The sequence below is a fragment of the Hydra viridissima genome, unplaced genomic scaffold, assembly GCF_058129835.1.
Source record: "Hydra viridissima isolate aposymbiotic clone 2 unplaced genomic scaffold, HvirCarnegie_v1 scaffold_11, whole genome shotgun sequence".
NCBI lineage: Eukaryota > Metazoa > Cnidaria > Hydrozoa > Anthoathecata > Hydridae > Hydra > Hydra viridissima.
The window spans coordinates 14387141-14403966 of record NW_028324310.1 but is presented as its reverse complement, the minus strand read 5'-3'; the positions used below and the strand labels follow the sequence as shown (position 1 = coordinate 14403966).

Genomic DNA, 16826 nt, shown 5'->3' with positions numbered 1-16826 from the left:
CTTAACAAGGAAGTATTTCTCTTTTTTAATCAAAACTTTAAAAAAGATTTTTTCTGTAAAAAAATAGTTATAAGGTATTAATTGTAATTATCTAAGATATTTAACCACTGTGCTGGTTAAATATCAAAAAGTAAAGTAATAAAAAAAGCTAAATAATCAGAAAAAACTCTCAGAGTTTTTTTTTCCAGTTTTTTGGTATCAAACACATTTCATATTTTTAAAGACTTCTTTGTTGGTATCAAACACACTTTCACCAACTTTTAATTCTTCAAGTTATAAAAACTTGTGTTTATTTTGCATTAAAATTAAAAACTTCAGAAAATGTAACCATACAAAATCATGGTCAAACAACCAAAAACAAAAGTTTTTAAAGTTTTCTTGTTCATTTTTTTAGTTAAAAAAAAAATGCGAATATTTATATTAGTATTTAATATAGTCATTATATCAGCACAAGTGGATGAAGCCGATATTCAACGTGCTCATCAGCAATATGCTGATGCCCTAAGACATGATGGAGTTAAGCGTGTAGTTGCAGCTGATGCAAGTAATTTAGATCAGCTGCTTAAGAAAAACCGCTTAGTATATATTTTATTTTGGATTGATAATGAACAAGCTACTGAAAAGTTAAATCAAAATGAATTAAATAGTTTAGAAGTAAGTTTTGTTGTCAGGTATTGTTTTTAACAGGTTCTTAAAAGAAGAAACATTAGATTTACAGTAATTTTAATTTAAAAGTATTCTCTTTCCCCTCTGATGAAACTGCTAGACTAAAACTGTTTTCTGGAATTTTATTGTCGCTACATGACAATAAAACTCCAATAAATAGCTTTAGTCTAGCAGTTTGCTTGCCATATATTTACAATATAGCTTTAGTCTAGCAGTACACTGACCATATATTTACAATAATTGATATATAATCTCAATATACTGTAAATATATGGACAGTGCACAAGTCACAAGTATTTAAATAGTTTTATTGTTGTTGAAGAGATTTTTTTTTTTTTTTACTTGATTTGATGACAACAGCTTTCTTCTAGGTTGCTGCACAAGTTTTTGAAAGTCAAAGTGTCAAGTTTTGTACTTGTGAGATAATGGCCAATCAAAAGTTTGCCATGTCTGCAGGTTCGTTATTCTCTTAGTTTCGGCTGTTGTTTAAGTTAAAAGTTTTGGTTTGAAAAACTATACAAATGACATCTTTTCAGGTGTAAAGTATACAGGAATGATTAAAATTTTCAATACTGGTAGACCGTCTACTTACTCGGGTCAAAGGTTTGTTTATTAATTAGCTTAAATTTTTATTCATTTTGTGTTTATTTTTCATTTTTATTTTTATGTATTTTAAATTTCAGGTCACCTGATGTTATTATTCCATATATCAAAAAGGTGATTTTAACGTACAATAATTGTGTACAATAACATAAGTGCGTACAATAATTGTGTGTGTGTTAGATCTTCTTGCTAACCTAAGAAAATGCCTTGAGAAGCTATTCTAAATTTTTTTTTTTTTAAGTTGATGATGGAGAAAAGTTTTTTATTAGATGATGGAGTCTCCTGGAAATGTTATCTCTTCACGTGCAGAAAAAAAGCACTATGATTCTATTGAATTGCCAAAAGTAATAGCATATTTTGAAAAAGACAGCAAAGGTGAAATATTATTTTAAAAATCAAGTCAGAAACTAAAAAAAAAATTGATTTTAAAAACTTCATCAAATATTAAAAAATTAGCTATATGGACCTTGAGAAAAGGTCGATATAGCTAATTTTCTAATATTTGATGATCATTTGCTTGCTCCAAACTGAAATTTCAGCCTAGTTCAGTTTGTAATAAAACAAATCCAATGCTTACCTTGAACTGATGATAGTCAAGAAGAAATTATTTTTAAACTACATAGATTTTGAGAATTTAGATTTTCTCAAGGTCCATGTAGCTGATTTTCTAATACTTGATGAAGTTTTTAAAGTCAATTTTTTTTTAGTTTATGCTAATTAACTCCTTAATCAAATAATGTTGAATAATAAGTTCTGAAAGTTATTTTATAAAACCAATTAATTGAAAACTTCTATAACTAGGTTACTGTTGATAAACTGCAAATAAAATGCATCAAAATTTCTGATTAAACACAATTAATCTAAAAAAATCAAATTGTTGATTGATGTATTGCAGAACATTTTATCTGTAAAACTCTTTAAGAAAAATCTAATTATTTAGCATAAAGCTTTTACTGTCCTTGAGGACAATTTTTTTTTTTTTTTTTTTTTTATAGAAAAAAGACAATTTAAAAATTAAAATTGTATGTAAGATAAAACACAGATATTTGTTGTATTTATATTATTCTGCAATTTAATGACTAAAGTCTATGTTGAGCAAAAAACTATGACCTATTGTATAAAATGGCTGTAATTGTAAAAAAATTAGTAGGCTGAAAAAAAAAATCTTGTCTTAATGTCAAATAAGATTTCAAGATTTACAAGCAAAGCAATTTTTAAATCCTAATTTTTGAGTTTAAAAAATTTTTTTTTTTTTTTGTTAAAGTTTAATGATCTTCATTTTGTAATTTTTTTGTTGTTTTAAAAATCAATTCTTTCAAGACGTTAATTTTTTTTTTTTAAAAAAGATATATTTATATATTCAAGAGCAGATTCCAGGTGGGACAAATACTAATCCTCTCTTTCCTCTTTTTGAACAATATCCAGATTTGGTTTGGATATTTATTTTAATATAATAGGAAAAGAATAGTGTATATTGTTTTGAATTGTTACAGTTGTATAAATGCAAAGTACAAAGGTATTTTCAATTTTAAATGATTGTATTGGTTTTTATGTAACTGGTGATTTGTCATAAATGAATTAACGTCATAATTTTTTATAAATCCATTAATCGTTTGCTTATTTTTAATTCATGAAGTGCTGTTTCTGTTAATTTGCTTCTATTTGAAAATTTCTGAATTTATTTGATTTCATTAAAATTTTTCAGACTGATTTTTTAATTAACTGAATTTAAATGAAACTCTTGCCAAAAAATGGAAGTTGATTAATTGCTGTAAGAAAAGCCTGGAAATAGGAATTTCGATTAATTGATTTTACTAAAAGATACATTTAGATGCAAAAAATGGAAGTTGATTAATTGCTGTAAGAAAAGCCTGGAAATAGGAATTTCGATTAATTGATTTTACTAAAAAATACATTTAGATGCAAAAAAAAACCGCAATAAGTATTTTTAAAAAAGTTTTTTTGAGAAAGTAAGATTTTTCTAAAAATAAATAAAATTAAAAATTAAATATTTTCTTATGAACTGAGCCAAAAAAAAAAAAAAAAATGAAACTTGAAATGCTGATCTTAGTTTGAGTCAATTGTTGCTTTCCTATTGTAAACAAGGGTGGGTCACCTTGTTTACAATAGGAAAGCAACAATTCCAATGTAAATTTATTTTTTTTAGAATTATTTTTATCCTCTGTATTTAATCTATTTCTCCTAAAAATGGAGAACTTATTTTTCTAAAGTTAGCAATTTAAATAGAACTCTTCTGATTGATATCTTTAAAGAAACATGAAATGAATTTCCTTTTACTTTTTTTTTGTTAGTCCCTGTATTATTTGAATATAAATAAAATAAATTTGTTTCTTTTTATATTTGTCAATTTTTACTTATTGTATTTTATACATTTGTGTGTTTATATTTTAACAATCTAAAATTTGTGTCAAATTTTTTCAAGTCAATTCATTCAATCAATTTTTTAATATGAGTAGAGAAAAACCTTTTTTTTTTTTTGAGACAATATTTTTATGTAGGGGAGGGTGGTGAGAAGTAGGACATGGGAGAAGTGAGACAGCTCATTCTTTTGGTCTTTTTTGGACCAAAATTATGTGTACCCAGAATTAAACATCACTCTACTATCAAACTGGATTTTCTGAAAATGGTTATCTTGTGTTATTTTAAAACCAAAAAACTTCAATTTGTAGTTGGATATTAACTTATCATCTTAATTCACGTTGGATGACCATATAACAGTGATATGACATTAATATAACATTTGTTGACAGTTATTTTTTAAGAAAATGTTTTTGATTTTCTATTAAAAATTTTTTTTTCTGGGTGTAGAGCTTCAAGAGTATTTGAAAGCATCTTTGTACTTTCATCCTATGATATTATTTTTTGTTGTGCAGGATGCCAAGGTAAGAGTAATATAAGAAGAAAATTAAAAGTTAAAGAGTATAATGATTTAAGTTTAATAGTTATATAGCAAACCAATTATATTCATGAGTATTTTAAATTTCAGCTGGCAAAGCAGTTCCACTTAAAGAAAAAAAATACAATTCAGTTAATTAAACCACTTGAAAAGTCACTAACTTTTCCTGTTGAGGTATTAATCGTTTTTTAAAAAACTGACTTTTATAAACCTGTTGCATTACCTAATAAATTTATCTTTTTTTGTCTTTTTAGGAAAAGATAACAGAACAAAGTTTATTTAAATTTTTCAACGAGAATAAAAAGTAAGTTTGTTTTCTTTTTGCTAAAATTATGATTGGTATTTATATATTGGTATTTATATATTGGTATTTATATATTGCTAGTTCACTTGTGATTGGTATCTATCCTTGATATCTATTAGAATCGTTTAAAAATGTATGAAATTTTTTGTCACTAAATTATATAGCTTTTGTTTTTTAGGCAGCGTTTAACAAAAATGATGTTGGAAAACATTCATGATATTTGGGTCAGTGACCTTTAGCTCTGCTAATTTTTTACAAAAACTATGTATTATGCTGATTAGGAGTAGTTTTCATATTTTAGGACAAACTTCATCCATAAAACAATCTTCATCTACAAAATAAATTTCATCTATTTTGTCATTTTTTAAGGCTATTGATATGGTTGGATATATGGTACCTATATTTGCCATTAAAGGCACTGAAGGTAAAACAATTTTTAGTAATTCAAAATAATTCCAAGGTTGTTGAAACGAAGACTTCAGAATTTTGTTGTTGTTTTTTTTATTAAGCATATTGATGTTAATGATGCACACTTAATATAGCGAAGTCATAAATAAAATCCTATGAATATGTCTGGGTAAAGCGTTTTATTAAAATATTTTCTGCGTTTGCTGAGTCTGACCCATCTTTGTTTTCTTTAAAACAAAGTGGAAAAGAAAGAAAAATTGTTTACATAAAAGTACAACAAGTTTATGTAATTTATGTAAAAATACAACAAATTTATGTAATTTTATGTACGTTTTACACTTAAGTCATCAATATGATTAATCAAAGTTTAAAGGAAAAAAAAATTTAAACAAAAAAACAGAGTATAAAGTGTCTATAGAAGATTTACAACTCTTAACCATTCAGTTAAAACTGAAATAATATTGAGACCAGCTGTAACCTTTAAAGTTATTTACATATAGCTAACATAGAGAGATTTAAAAAATTCGTGTTTCTACATTGGGATTTTCTTTTACATTGAATTTTTCTTTTAGATGGTAAAGCGTTCCTCTCAATGGGTAAATCATTGACAAAGTATTTTGAAAAACAAGACAACCTTTCGTTTGTTTGGATTGACCCAAGTCTCTTCCCAACTGTATGTTTTTGAACTTTGTATTTTTTTAAAAGTTGCTAATGATTTCAAGTTTTTATTTTTATATTATGACGTTTGTTTTGATTTGAAGGAAATAATTTTCTTTGATATTTAAACTCAGATGCTTGATTACTGGCGCACTGCTTTTCAAATTGATCCTCTTCATCCATCTATTGGTGTTATTGATATCCATAAAGTATGTGTGTTCTCTCGTCAAGTTTTGCATCGGTTTGATTTTGTATAGAGATTAAATTTTTCTTTTTTTTAATGTCTAGCAAACTCAGCAAAAAAATTGAAATTACTTTTTGTTTCTTAGCAAGCTTCAGCGTGGTACAAATCTCCAGAAGAAGAAAACATAAAGTTAAATGGAGTTAAGAAATGGTTGCTTGAAGTAATTGCTGGAAATGTAACTTTGGAACCAATGAAGCCTTATGAACCCGCTAAGCCTAGTAGTGTAACCGACACTGACGAACTATCAACAAATGATCTTAATGATGAGCTGTAGTAGAAAATCGAATAAAATTTTTCTTGGTTTCTAATTCTTCTTAGAATAGCGAAAACCTCTTTTTATCTAAATAATAATTTCCCATTTTCAATTTAGACATGTTAATTTTATAAACGATAATGCAAAATATTCATCGTTTGTAAAAGGTGTCTATTATTTATTATGATAAATTATTTATTGAAAGTGATTTTTTACTGTCCCGTTTAGTCCGGAGAAAAATTTTTTTTTACTTAGAGAATCTTTCGTACTGTAGCTGGCTCTTAATAGCAGAAAAGTTTACTTAAAAAATCTTGCGTAGTTGGCACTTAATAGCAGAAAAATTTAATGAGTAGTAAGATTAAAACCTTTTCAGGTTTGAACGCAAAAATAATCTTTAAAAAAATATTAACGGCCTTGTTCTCACTATGAAATGTTTTCAAGACTACAAGTTTTTTTATCATTAGCGTGACGCTTATAAGTATATTAAGGCTCGCATTTTGTTAAAAAAAAAAAAAAGCTTATCTTAAGCATACTGTTGAGTCCTACTTTTCTACTTGAAATATTAAGCCTGTTTTAGAGCGCGACTCTTTCATTATTGAGACTCTCGAAGGTGTTTAACGCAAGAAACTTTTTAATGAAGTCCTTGAATTGCAAAACAAAAATAAGCATTTTATGGGCTTTTCACACTTTTTACATAAGTGTAGCTGAGTCTACTTCAACAATTTTGGTGTATAAATTAGAAAGTACAGTAGATTTTTTAAAAGAGTATTAACTTATAAACCAAAAGGACAAAATATTCTATAAGGGAACCAACTACATTAAGGAGCCATTCAATTTAAGTATATATCTATTAATCAGTTCTTCAACTTTACAAGGTAAAAAAATAGTTGTAAATATTTTTTAAACTGCTCTCACATTTTAAATCCCTCCCTTATGATTGCGCCTCCCAGACCAACACAGGCAATATCTGTACGTTTAGTGCTCCCATTTTGGATTTACCTAAATTTGAAACATATTTTTGTTTATGCCCTAAAGTACTCTTTTGCCAACATATAGCAAAATATAGTGTGTTTAGTGCAGATTTTACTCCAGATATCCTTGTTTTAGTAAAGATAAGATTTTAGACAAATTATGCTGACTCAGCATAAAAAAATATAAATGTCACTTTTCTTTTAAAAAGCTCAAGTTTTAATAGAATTTCCATAAATAAAAAGTTGATTACAAGCTTTGAACCAATATAGATTAAAAGTTAGATTTAATGAGGGTTTACTACTTTAAAATAAAATATTTTTGAAAAGATTTATGATTTGAAAGTAAAGTAAAAAAGTAGAAAAATTCATTACTCTGCACAAAAATCAGTTTTCTTTCAAAAAAAAACTTTTTTCTCAAAAAGATTTTCTTTTTCAAAAAAAAGAATTTGAAAAACGAGAGTGAGGAAGAGGGACTTAGTATCGCACCACTGTACCAATCAGAGGAGGAAGAACCCAAACCTAGACCTTCTACTGCAGAGCTAACCCGTTCACTCTTGGCCACAAAAATAGAAAGACTTCAGTTAAACCATCAACCAAATCTCCTGAAATGTAGCTTATACTGCTTCTTAAAAACTTTTTTTAATAAAGTTTAATCACGTTAACAACCTATATGTAACAACCTATATGTAACAACCTATATGTAACTATGTGAACAAAACATTTTCTTTTTAATTAACAGAAAAACCAGACGATCAGTTTTAATTCATAAAGAAAATGTTACCATTGGTTTTATTTAAAACAATTAAAAGTAAAAAAGACACCCATTACATCCTTTTAGTTTAATCTAATTATAATTAAGTAAATTTTACAAAAAATTTATCCCAGAGGAATTAAATTTGATTAAAATTTAATTCCTCTGGGCATTCAAAAAATTCTGTGATGTTTTCTGGCCACCAATACTTAACACTTCGCACAGTGTGCTTCGGATCATCGTTGGAAAGCAAAATTGGTTTCAATGTTGATTTTGTTGGGGGATGCTTTTTTTTTCGAAATCTTGGTCTATTTTTCAATTAATCGAAACTTGAAGCAGCCATAAATCTCCTCATACTATCACGGAACTCCCCTCCATATATTGGCTTGCACCACACTTGAACTCAACGTTTTGAAGAAAATATTTTAAATTTAATTTTATCTGATAAAATCAGTTTATTTAAAAAAAGATTGGGGGGGGGGGGGATTATTTGCATGACTTAGCATTATTCAATCCCTTGATTGATCTTATTTACCATCTTTTCCGCTTAATTTGGATTACCATTTGTTTATTGATCATTTCACAAAGTTTTTGCTGATAAATGAACATCAACCAGGTTTATCTAAGCGCTCGCTGATAGAATTATTCTCACTGCACTCATGTTTGTTGACCGCAGTGAACTTGAAGCAATTTTATGATTAAGTTTCGTTCTTCCAGCAAAGGTTCTTTCGTTCCGCTATTTTTGAGGGTATTTACCTAAAAAAAAAAAATCGATTTATGCAAATGCATAAATACTCTAAAAAATGTTTGAAGTTTTTTTTGTTTACATTGTATTTTATTCTGTTTTTTTTTTTTGTTTGTTTTTTTTGTGTGTGTGTGTGTATTTTGTCGTTAAATTTGCAAATTACAACAAATTTAAAAATAAGTTAACTTTTTAAAATTTATATTAAAATTTTTAAATTTTAAGAAAAATAACACACGAAAACCTCATCATTAAGCATGAACTCATTTTAAAATTAAAATTTGGAATAAAAAATTTTTAAGCAAAACAAGATAAGTAACAAAAAAAATTGTCCTCTGAGAATCTTAAACATCATGGCGGATTCATGGCGGATTTCAAAAAATGATTATATAATCTTCCGAGACACAAGCGTTTATTTATTTTATTATATTTAGGACCGGAGACAGTTTTTAATATGTTTAAGGTAAACGAACCGATGATTTCTTTCGCGGCTTTTTATCCTTTCTTTTATGCTCTCTACAATCGTTATAAAATATCGTCATCAAATATCGTCATAAAATTTTTTAACAGAACTTAACGGTTTTACCGTATTTTCTAAACAAAAACTGTCGGAAGCAAAAACTGTCGGATTTTAATATCAATTTTTATTGGAAAACCCGTTTGAAAATAAGTAAATAAAAGAAAATAAAATAAAACAAAATAATAATAAAAAAAAGATACTAACGTTGTCTAAAGATAACCAATCAAAAGATTTTAATGATTAGTTACCAAAAAATTCTCAAAATGTTCCGGAAAAAAAAATTCAAAAGAAAAACCGATTAAAAGAGACTTAGGGATTAATCACTTATCATAAAGATTAGAAATTCCAGATCAAGATAGCTATCCGCATTTAAGTAAAGATCGCGAAGCTTTTAATTTATTTGGTTAAGTTCTGTAAAATCTTCTTTCGTCATTCATCCCAACAAACATGAAAACCTGTTTACGAGCTTGCAAACCGAATCGAAACTGAAACTGAGGTATAACCAGAACATAAATTCATACAATCGTTTGCAGGTGTTAATCGTTTTTCTACCTTTGCGAAGAGACACGGTAATCTACTTATATCTTAATAGGTAGAGGTAGAATCTCGGTGTCGCAAAGCTAAAATACCGGCGTCTAGTCGCAAAGCTAGAAAAACCAATTAACACCTGTAAACTGTAAACAGAATACCGTGTCTCTAATCACAGTTAAAACTGATAAGATCTCTTAGAGCTTTAATTCAATCGACACCATTTTGACGTATTTAAAAAAACTTATTTAATAAAATGTAAGTAGACATGTTTAATGCATAGATTTAATTACCATACCACAATTTTGATCGCTCACATTCTTTATTTAAGAAGTGCAAACTTTTGGACTTTTTTCTCAGGGTTTTTTTATTCAAAAAGGATTTTTTTTCCGGACCTTGTCTTTCCGAGAATCATGGCTAAAGTAAAATCGGAAGAATAAGCAGCGGGAATGTCAAGTTTAGAATTGGTATTTAACTGAAGAATAATACTTGCACCAAGCACAGCGTATTGTAAAATCGCTTGATTTTTACTGAACGGTCCAAGGGGCCCTGCTTAAAGTTAAGTAAATCTAATGTATACCCACTGCTCTTAAATTCGTACCAAGTCTAACAAAAACGTCTATTTCTACCCCAGTACTCACTCTCAAACATATCTTCATTCTTCCACTTCTTACTTTGGTGTACCACAATAAGAAGTGGACATTCTACCACTTCTATAGAAGTGGTAGAATGTCCACTTCTTATTGTTGTAGAACAAGAGTTTGAGAACATTTAAAAACTTTCAAAATTTCTTTTTTCTCGTATCGACGTGGTTGGAGTTGTCATATCCCTGACTTGGCATGTGAATCAGCAGATTCACATGCCAAGTCAGATTCAGTTTTTCTCGAAAACTCATCTGAATAACTTCCTCTGCTCATTGTTTTTGCTCATTTGAATGTTAAATCTCAGATATTTTATTTACAATTCAGGTGTGAACTTAGGTTGAAGAGATTTGTGCACCTGGGTCCCGTTTAATCTTTTGTTATTCCACCCAATTTGATCAATATTAAGTCAACTTACTTTGTCAAGCGATTAGTAAAACTAACTGCTATTTTTTCAACTAATTTTTTGGCGTCAGGGGAGATAACAGGGGCATTTTATAATCGGAAAACGTTTTTTTATGGTCTGAAGTAAAATTTTAGTGTTTACTTCTTTTGTTATTTTACAATCCTAAAGTAACTTAAGTTACTAGATGCGAAAAGTCTCCTCTCAGTGTTGGATTTTTAGAAACGTCATTTTGTATGAGGTTTTCTAGTCTTGTAGGTAGGGCTACATAGTCATCTTGAACCTAGGAGCATATGGGCTTCAGTTTTGTTATTAGTCTAAGTTATTAGTATCTAACATCTGAACAGGTTTATCCTTTTCCAAAAGCAAAACCTCGTACACCTAAAAGAGGGGACCCGATAACTGATAATCTACAACAAAATGGTATTTGAATTAAAACCGTGAAACCAAAATGGCAAAAAAAAAAAATTGTTGAAGATTTTTTAATCATTCTTTGATTATTGCAAATTTTTAAATTAAAAGCTCTAAGATCAAACAAGATGTAAAACAAAATATTTTTTCTTATATAAAATTTAATGTCGATACAGCTTTTGTCTTATTATTACGTAGTGAGAGAGAGAGTGCCCCTTGGTATAACAGCTGTTAGCCGAAGGTGCAATTAATTTTTAACTCATTGTACTGATTTTAAAATCATTCTATTTGACAAAATATTTTGCTTTTAAGCAACTTGCATCAATAGGAAGAATATCTTATCATTATAAAGTTTTACGAACTTGTAGCAGGTCGTAAAACTTCTACCAACCCTCTCCATAAAAGTCACAAATTTTTAACCCTCTCCCCTATAACAAATTTCAGTTTAAAATAGAAAGCTCTTACTTGAAAATGGAAAGTTGTACTTTACCAGCGGAATTTAACATATAACACATTATTTCTTGCAGCAGCGATTCTGAAAAAGAGATTTTAAAAGTGGACTGAAGAAATCTTAGGGCAAGACTTTATACACCACTGTCAGGTGCGAGACAATATCATCAAACACTATAGCTCGTCCTGCGAAAAGATATGGGAGCTTATGATTTTTTGAACCGATATGTTTAGAACTTGAAGTTAACCATCCAGTAGTTGTTAGAGAAGGATTGGCGGTTGTAGAAAATGATCAGATGTAAGGGTGAAGTAGGATCCTGAAGATCATTTACTGCATCTCCGATTTTCGCATTTGACTATTTGAAGAAAATAGTGACTTGTTTGCACTCGATGGAATATAAGAGGCAGTTTTAGTGTGCATAAATGAAGAAGGGTTTCAGTGAAGGGGATCCATACCAATAAATGCAATAAACCATCAAGTTAATGGTGTTGGGAGCAATCAAGAAATATATTTTAAAATAATTTAGTCACCCTATTACTGCCCTATTTCGGTCGGCATCCAGAAGCTATAGCCTCAGTTAACCTTTTTTGTAAGAATATATACAATATTATATATATTGTATTTGTGTATTATTACTCGGAAAAAATTAAAATCATTATTATAACACTCGGGTTTTAATGGCTCCTTAAGAGATTCGAGTCCTCATTAATTGTCTAACTTGACGATAAAACGTGCAGTTGTCAAGTTTTATGATAGAATAACAAGCTATCAAGTTTTACATTAAAATACTATATATTTACTCAAACATGGTTTTTTCTTATTAAGGGCGGGGTATGAAACACAAGTCATTAAAAAAAAATACTACATTGTATTTATCGTTGCCTTTTGGTATTATCTTTATATTGTTTTCATAGATGGGAATTGGGTTACTGAAATAGGTACAGTAATTCTTTTTCTTATAAGAGATAAGATATTTTGTGCAGTTTCTGGTATATTTTGGATTTTAACTAGCCTATGCACATGGTTATTATACAGGTAAAAAAGAAAAGTGTTTTTAAAAATTCATTATAACACTCATTTAATAAATTAAGAAGGATCCATGTGACTTAGACAATGTTATCAAACTCAATATTTACATGCGCATAATAAAATGCCAAACTTTCATAAGAATTGAATCACCGTGACGTAAGCAAGTAACAAAAATGAAATATTTGATTTTATTACGATGACTGCCAAAAATAAGATCATAATTGACCTTCATCTCTTGGGTCTTACGCCCAAGGGCATTATAACAAGACTTTGGATGACTAAATTTACTGTGTGTGATATTTTAAGTCACCTTAAAACGTTTGGTCACATCAGTCGCATCAATTTATTCAGGTTTCAAATTCAAACAAATTTTATACTTGAAATTGTATAAAATTTGTTTGAATTTGAAACCTGAATAAATTGAGTTTCAAGCTGTAAACTATAATCAATACTATTGTACTTTGGCATGAAGTTAGCAAATATATTTTTTAGAATAGAAAATCCTTTTTATAATGAAAAACAGATTGTTTTTTTACAAATACATAAATCCCTACTCCCTCGGCATATGACGTAATATATGGACGATCCTCTAAGGAATTAAATCTATTCTTTTCATGTTTTTCAATATTGTCATTGTTATGTAGAAACCATGCTTAAGTTATTCAGCAATATTTTCAATGTTGACAATGCTTTGTAAAAACCATATTTGAGTAAATATATAGTATTTTAATGTAAAACTTGATAACTTGTTATTCTATCATAAAACTTGACAACTGCACGTTTTATCGTCAAGTTAGACAATTAATGAGGACTCGAATCTCTTAAGGAGCCATTAAAACCTGAGTGTTAATATAATGATTTTAATTTTTTCTAAGTGATAATACACAAATATAACTTCCGATGGCTAAAAATAATTATATTTAGGATTTATCAGGGGGTCAGAAATCAAAGACAGAAATAAGGTTATCCAAAAAAAAAAAAAACTCAAAATAAAAATTCCAAGTATCTCTAACAAAATATGGAGTGACTTGGAGCGTAATAATTTTGTAGGTATGGCCTCTACATACACTTAACATTATAAAATCTCAAAAATGATCTTGAAAGGCGGTAGAAGATTCTACTTTTTCCTTCTACCTTCCCCTAAAATAAGAGCATTTTACACAGTTTTTTCATTAAAAATTGAAAAAAAAAAAAAAAAATTAAAAAAGTTTTTAAAATATTTTTTTGTTTTCTCCTAAAAGACCAAACATTTCGCTAATAAAAAGAAAGAAAAAAATCTTCCAACGGTAGCATACTTTACGTCCTCATATCCCTCCCCTGAAATCACCAACAAAGATTAAAAAGAGTGCTTTAACTGATTAATTTCAGACCTCTGATTGATTTTAACTTTCCAATTAAAACAGTCGGGAAAGCAGGAAGGATTGTTCCCGTTGATTAATATTAGCTTGTAAATAAAATATTTTAGAACGTTTAACTCATTATTATAAAAGTTAACAACTTATGTCTAAAACACGAAAATTTTCTACTTCCGGATTTTGTAAAACTCTCTCCAGGTCATCAGATTATTAGATGTCTAGAGAGGTTTTCACTATTTACTATTCTTATTATTCTTATTATTCGAAAGTTTAAAGAAAATTCCCAAGGTATTATGAAAGCTTCAAAATTTATAATGACCTACTCATAACACTTGCAACGTATTTGCATAAGTCATAAAGGTGCAGGAGATTTTCTAGTTTATCTTAATCAATATTAATATTATTTTTAGTATGTCTTTCGGTATTTTCTCTTTTTCAGTAACTTACTGCACTAAAAATATTTAAAGAGTAATTCTGCACGAAAAATCTCTGTAACATTAGTTCAAGCTGGTCATCTGCATGAGAGCTCTTATATTTGCGAATCATCCTTTTATTTAATGACTTCCAAAAAAGGAAATACCTAGCTGAACAAGTTGCACACTTCATTCCTTAGATAAAATATCTTCTCCGCTCTTTTGATCGAACATATCACCAACATTTCTTAAATTTTCAGTAGTCTTTTTTATAAAAATACTTACAAATCTTTTTTCCACGATCAAATACCTATAAATAGAAGTTCCATTATTTGTTTTAATGTTTGTTTGTTTGTTTCGTCCTATAATTGAGTATGATAATAATTACTATATTTTATTTTTACATCCTAAAACATTAAGTTTCTACTAAAATCAATCATTATATTATTTAATAATAAATTTTATAATAAAAATCAAACCAAGTTTCTAGCTGAGATTAATGCATTTTTTAAAGAATGCAATTGGCTAGAGCAAATGAGAGAAAAAAACTAGCTTTATAAAGTTGTCAGAACTCACAGCGCCATTAAACCTAATCAGTTTTTTCCTTCTACAGTAAAGTTGACAAATTTGACGTAAACCCTATTTGAATTAAGGTAACAAAGTTCAATAACATTCTACTTCTGGAATCTCTAATATCAAGTCAAAATGAATATGGCTGGAATAAGCACTTATGGGGTTAGGGGTTGAAGTGTTTTTAATGCATTAAAAAGATTGTAATTATTTTTTGTGATTTTTTTCACACTGTTAAAATCAATCGTTTCAAAAAAAAAAAAAAAAAAAAAAAAAATGCTAAAACGAATTGGTTACATGCGGTACTTTTTGACCATCCAACCATTGCATCTTACGTTTGTGTAATAAACGTTGATATGTTAAATTTATTTTTCTATTTTTAGCAGATTTTCAATGTTTTCTGCATAATCGGAATGTTAACAATTCTCAAACTTTTATGAATGGATAATCAGAACAAAGTTAAGAAATTATGATTTCCGTTAAAGCATCTATTGACAGCTTTATATATTTGTAGTAAAATAGAATTTGGTCTAAAAACACAAAAACATTATAGTCCGAATAAAAACAATATTATGAGCTACATGTTGTGTTTGTTTAAGAAACATTTCCTGGTTAGTTAAAAAATGTTTTAAAGGAACGCATTTATAAAAAGTTTTATAGTTAATTAACTCTAAGCACGAAAAGCATTACTTTCAACAATTGTATCATAAAATTTTGCTAATAAGAATTCATTTCATAACCAGTGTTAAAGGGAATAACTTTCAATAAAACAAAACTAAACATAATTAAGTTAGAAATTTCAGTAATTGTGAAATATAACTAAATACATGCATTAAAAATAGCCATTTAGACGTCATCTATCATCACAAAACCTAAGGCTGGAAAACATTCACTAAAGATAAACATGTAAATACTCGGTGTGTTTTTACATGCATTGTTAATTTTAAGATATTTTGAATTTAAAGTTTTTCGCGTGAATGATAAACTTTTACCAGCACTTTTCCTGTTATAATAACGAATGTTATCCGGTATGCATTTGCAAAGTTTAAAAAGAAAGTGCTTGGTTTAGATAAATGCTGATAGAATAAATGATAGAAGTGCAGAAATTTACACATTTTCATGCTTAGTTAATCATTTTGCAAATAACTGTCAAAATTTATTTTATCACCCACCAATACTTTAAAAGTTCATAACTTAGTTCTAGATAAAGCAAATTGTTGAAAACTCAATTAACTTGATTATAATAAAATATTTGACTCAGATACTAATCCGTGGGATTTTATTGAGAACCACATCATGATTGATAAAAAGATTGATAAAGCTTGTAATCCCACAAGATCTAAGAAAAATCGCAAAATGCTTTTTTAGACTGTTATCAATTTACCAAACAATCATTAATGCAGTCCAAAGCATACAACACGGAAAAAATGACACTGATATAATGATGTTGATGGTATTGGTATTTAACACTGTATGTTATCAGCTTCTCTAAATCTACTCCAGTTATCTAAATGATCTGAACTTGTTAGCGCGTTATTTTTGGATGGAAAATTAAGCTTCAACTATTTCCAAATTCAAATTTTGAAATTAACAACAAATGTTGCGTAAAATAATTTTTAATATGATTTAGAATTAGCTAGAAAGAACATTTTTTTTCGCGCTAAATTTAAAAAAATATTTCAACCAATCAGAATAGAATGATTTCTTAAAACAAAAGTAAAACAATACTTATTTTAGAACGATTTCTTTTGAAAAAAGAATGACGTTCTTCTACTTTCACACTTATCCAACGTTAAATGACGAAAACAAACATTTTTTTCTTTAGTCATTACAGTTCCTTAATTTAAAGTTGCAAATTGCTTAAGCTTATTTAGAAAAATGCGTATGAAGACTAAAGTCTGTACAATATCGGTTATTATAGATCAAGACTTCTTTTTTTATTTGAATGTTGCTGTAAATAATTGTTCAATATGATTTTCATATGCAGCT

At 28.1% G+C, this 16826-nt stretch overlaps 1 protein-coding gene across 1 annotated transcript; it reads left to right on the top strand.

The window, feature by feature from the left end:
- Positions 1 to 359: 359 nt before the first annotated feature.
- LOC145191183 (calsequestrin-1-like) lies at positions 360 to 6256 on the top strand. The gene is made up of 13 exons (XM_090066722.1): positions 360 to 654; positions 1038 to 1122; positions 1203 to 1269; positions 1350 to 1383; positions 1539 to 1644; positions 4099 to 4172; positions 4277 to 4360; positions 4441 to 4490; positions 4669 to 4714; positions 4860 to 4914; positions 5471 to 5571; positions 5690 to 5764; positions 5885 to 6256. Exons 1-13 carry the CDS (start codon positions 406 to 408, stop codon positions 6071 to 6073), a joined length of 1215 nt encoding a protein of 404 aa, XP_089922848.1. The 5' UTR covers positions 360 to 405; the 3' UTR covers positions 6074 to 6256.
- The last annotated feature ends 10570 nt before the right edge of the window (positions 6257 to 16826 follow it).

Bases quoted from the DNA above. Each gene is read 5' to 3' on its own strand.
- LOC145191183 (XM_090066722.1), top strand. From the start codon at position 406: ATGCGAATATTTATATTAGTATTTAATATAGTCATTATATCAGCACAA. The intron at 4,715-4,859 runs GTCAGTGACCTT...TCATTTTTTAAG, and splicing joins AAAACATTCATGATATTTGG to GCTATTGATATGGTTGGATA. The intron at 4,915-5,470 runs GTAAAACAATTT...TTTTTCTTTTAG, and splicing joins TGCCATTAAAGGCACTGAAG to ATGGTAAAGCGTTCCTCTCA.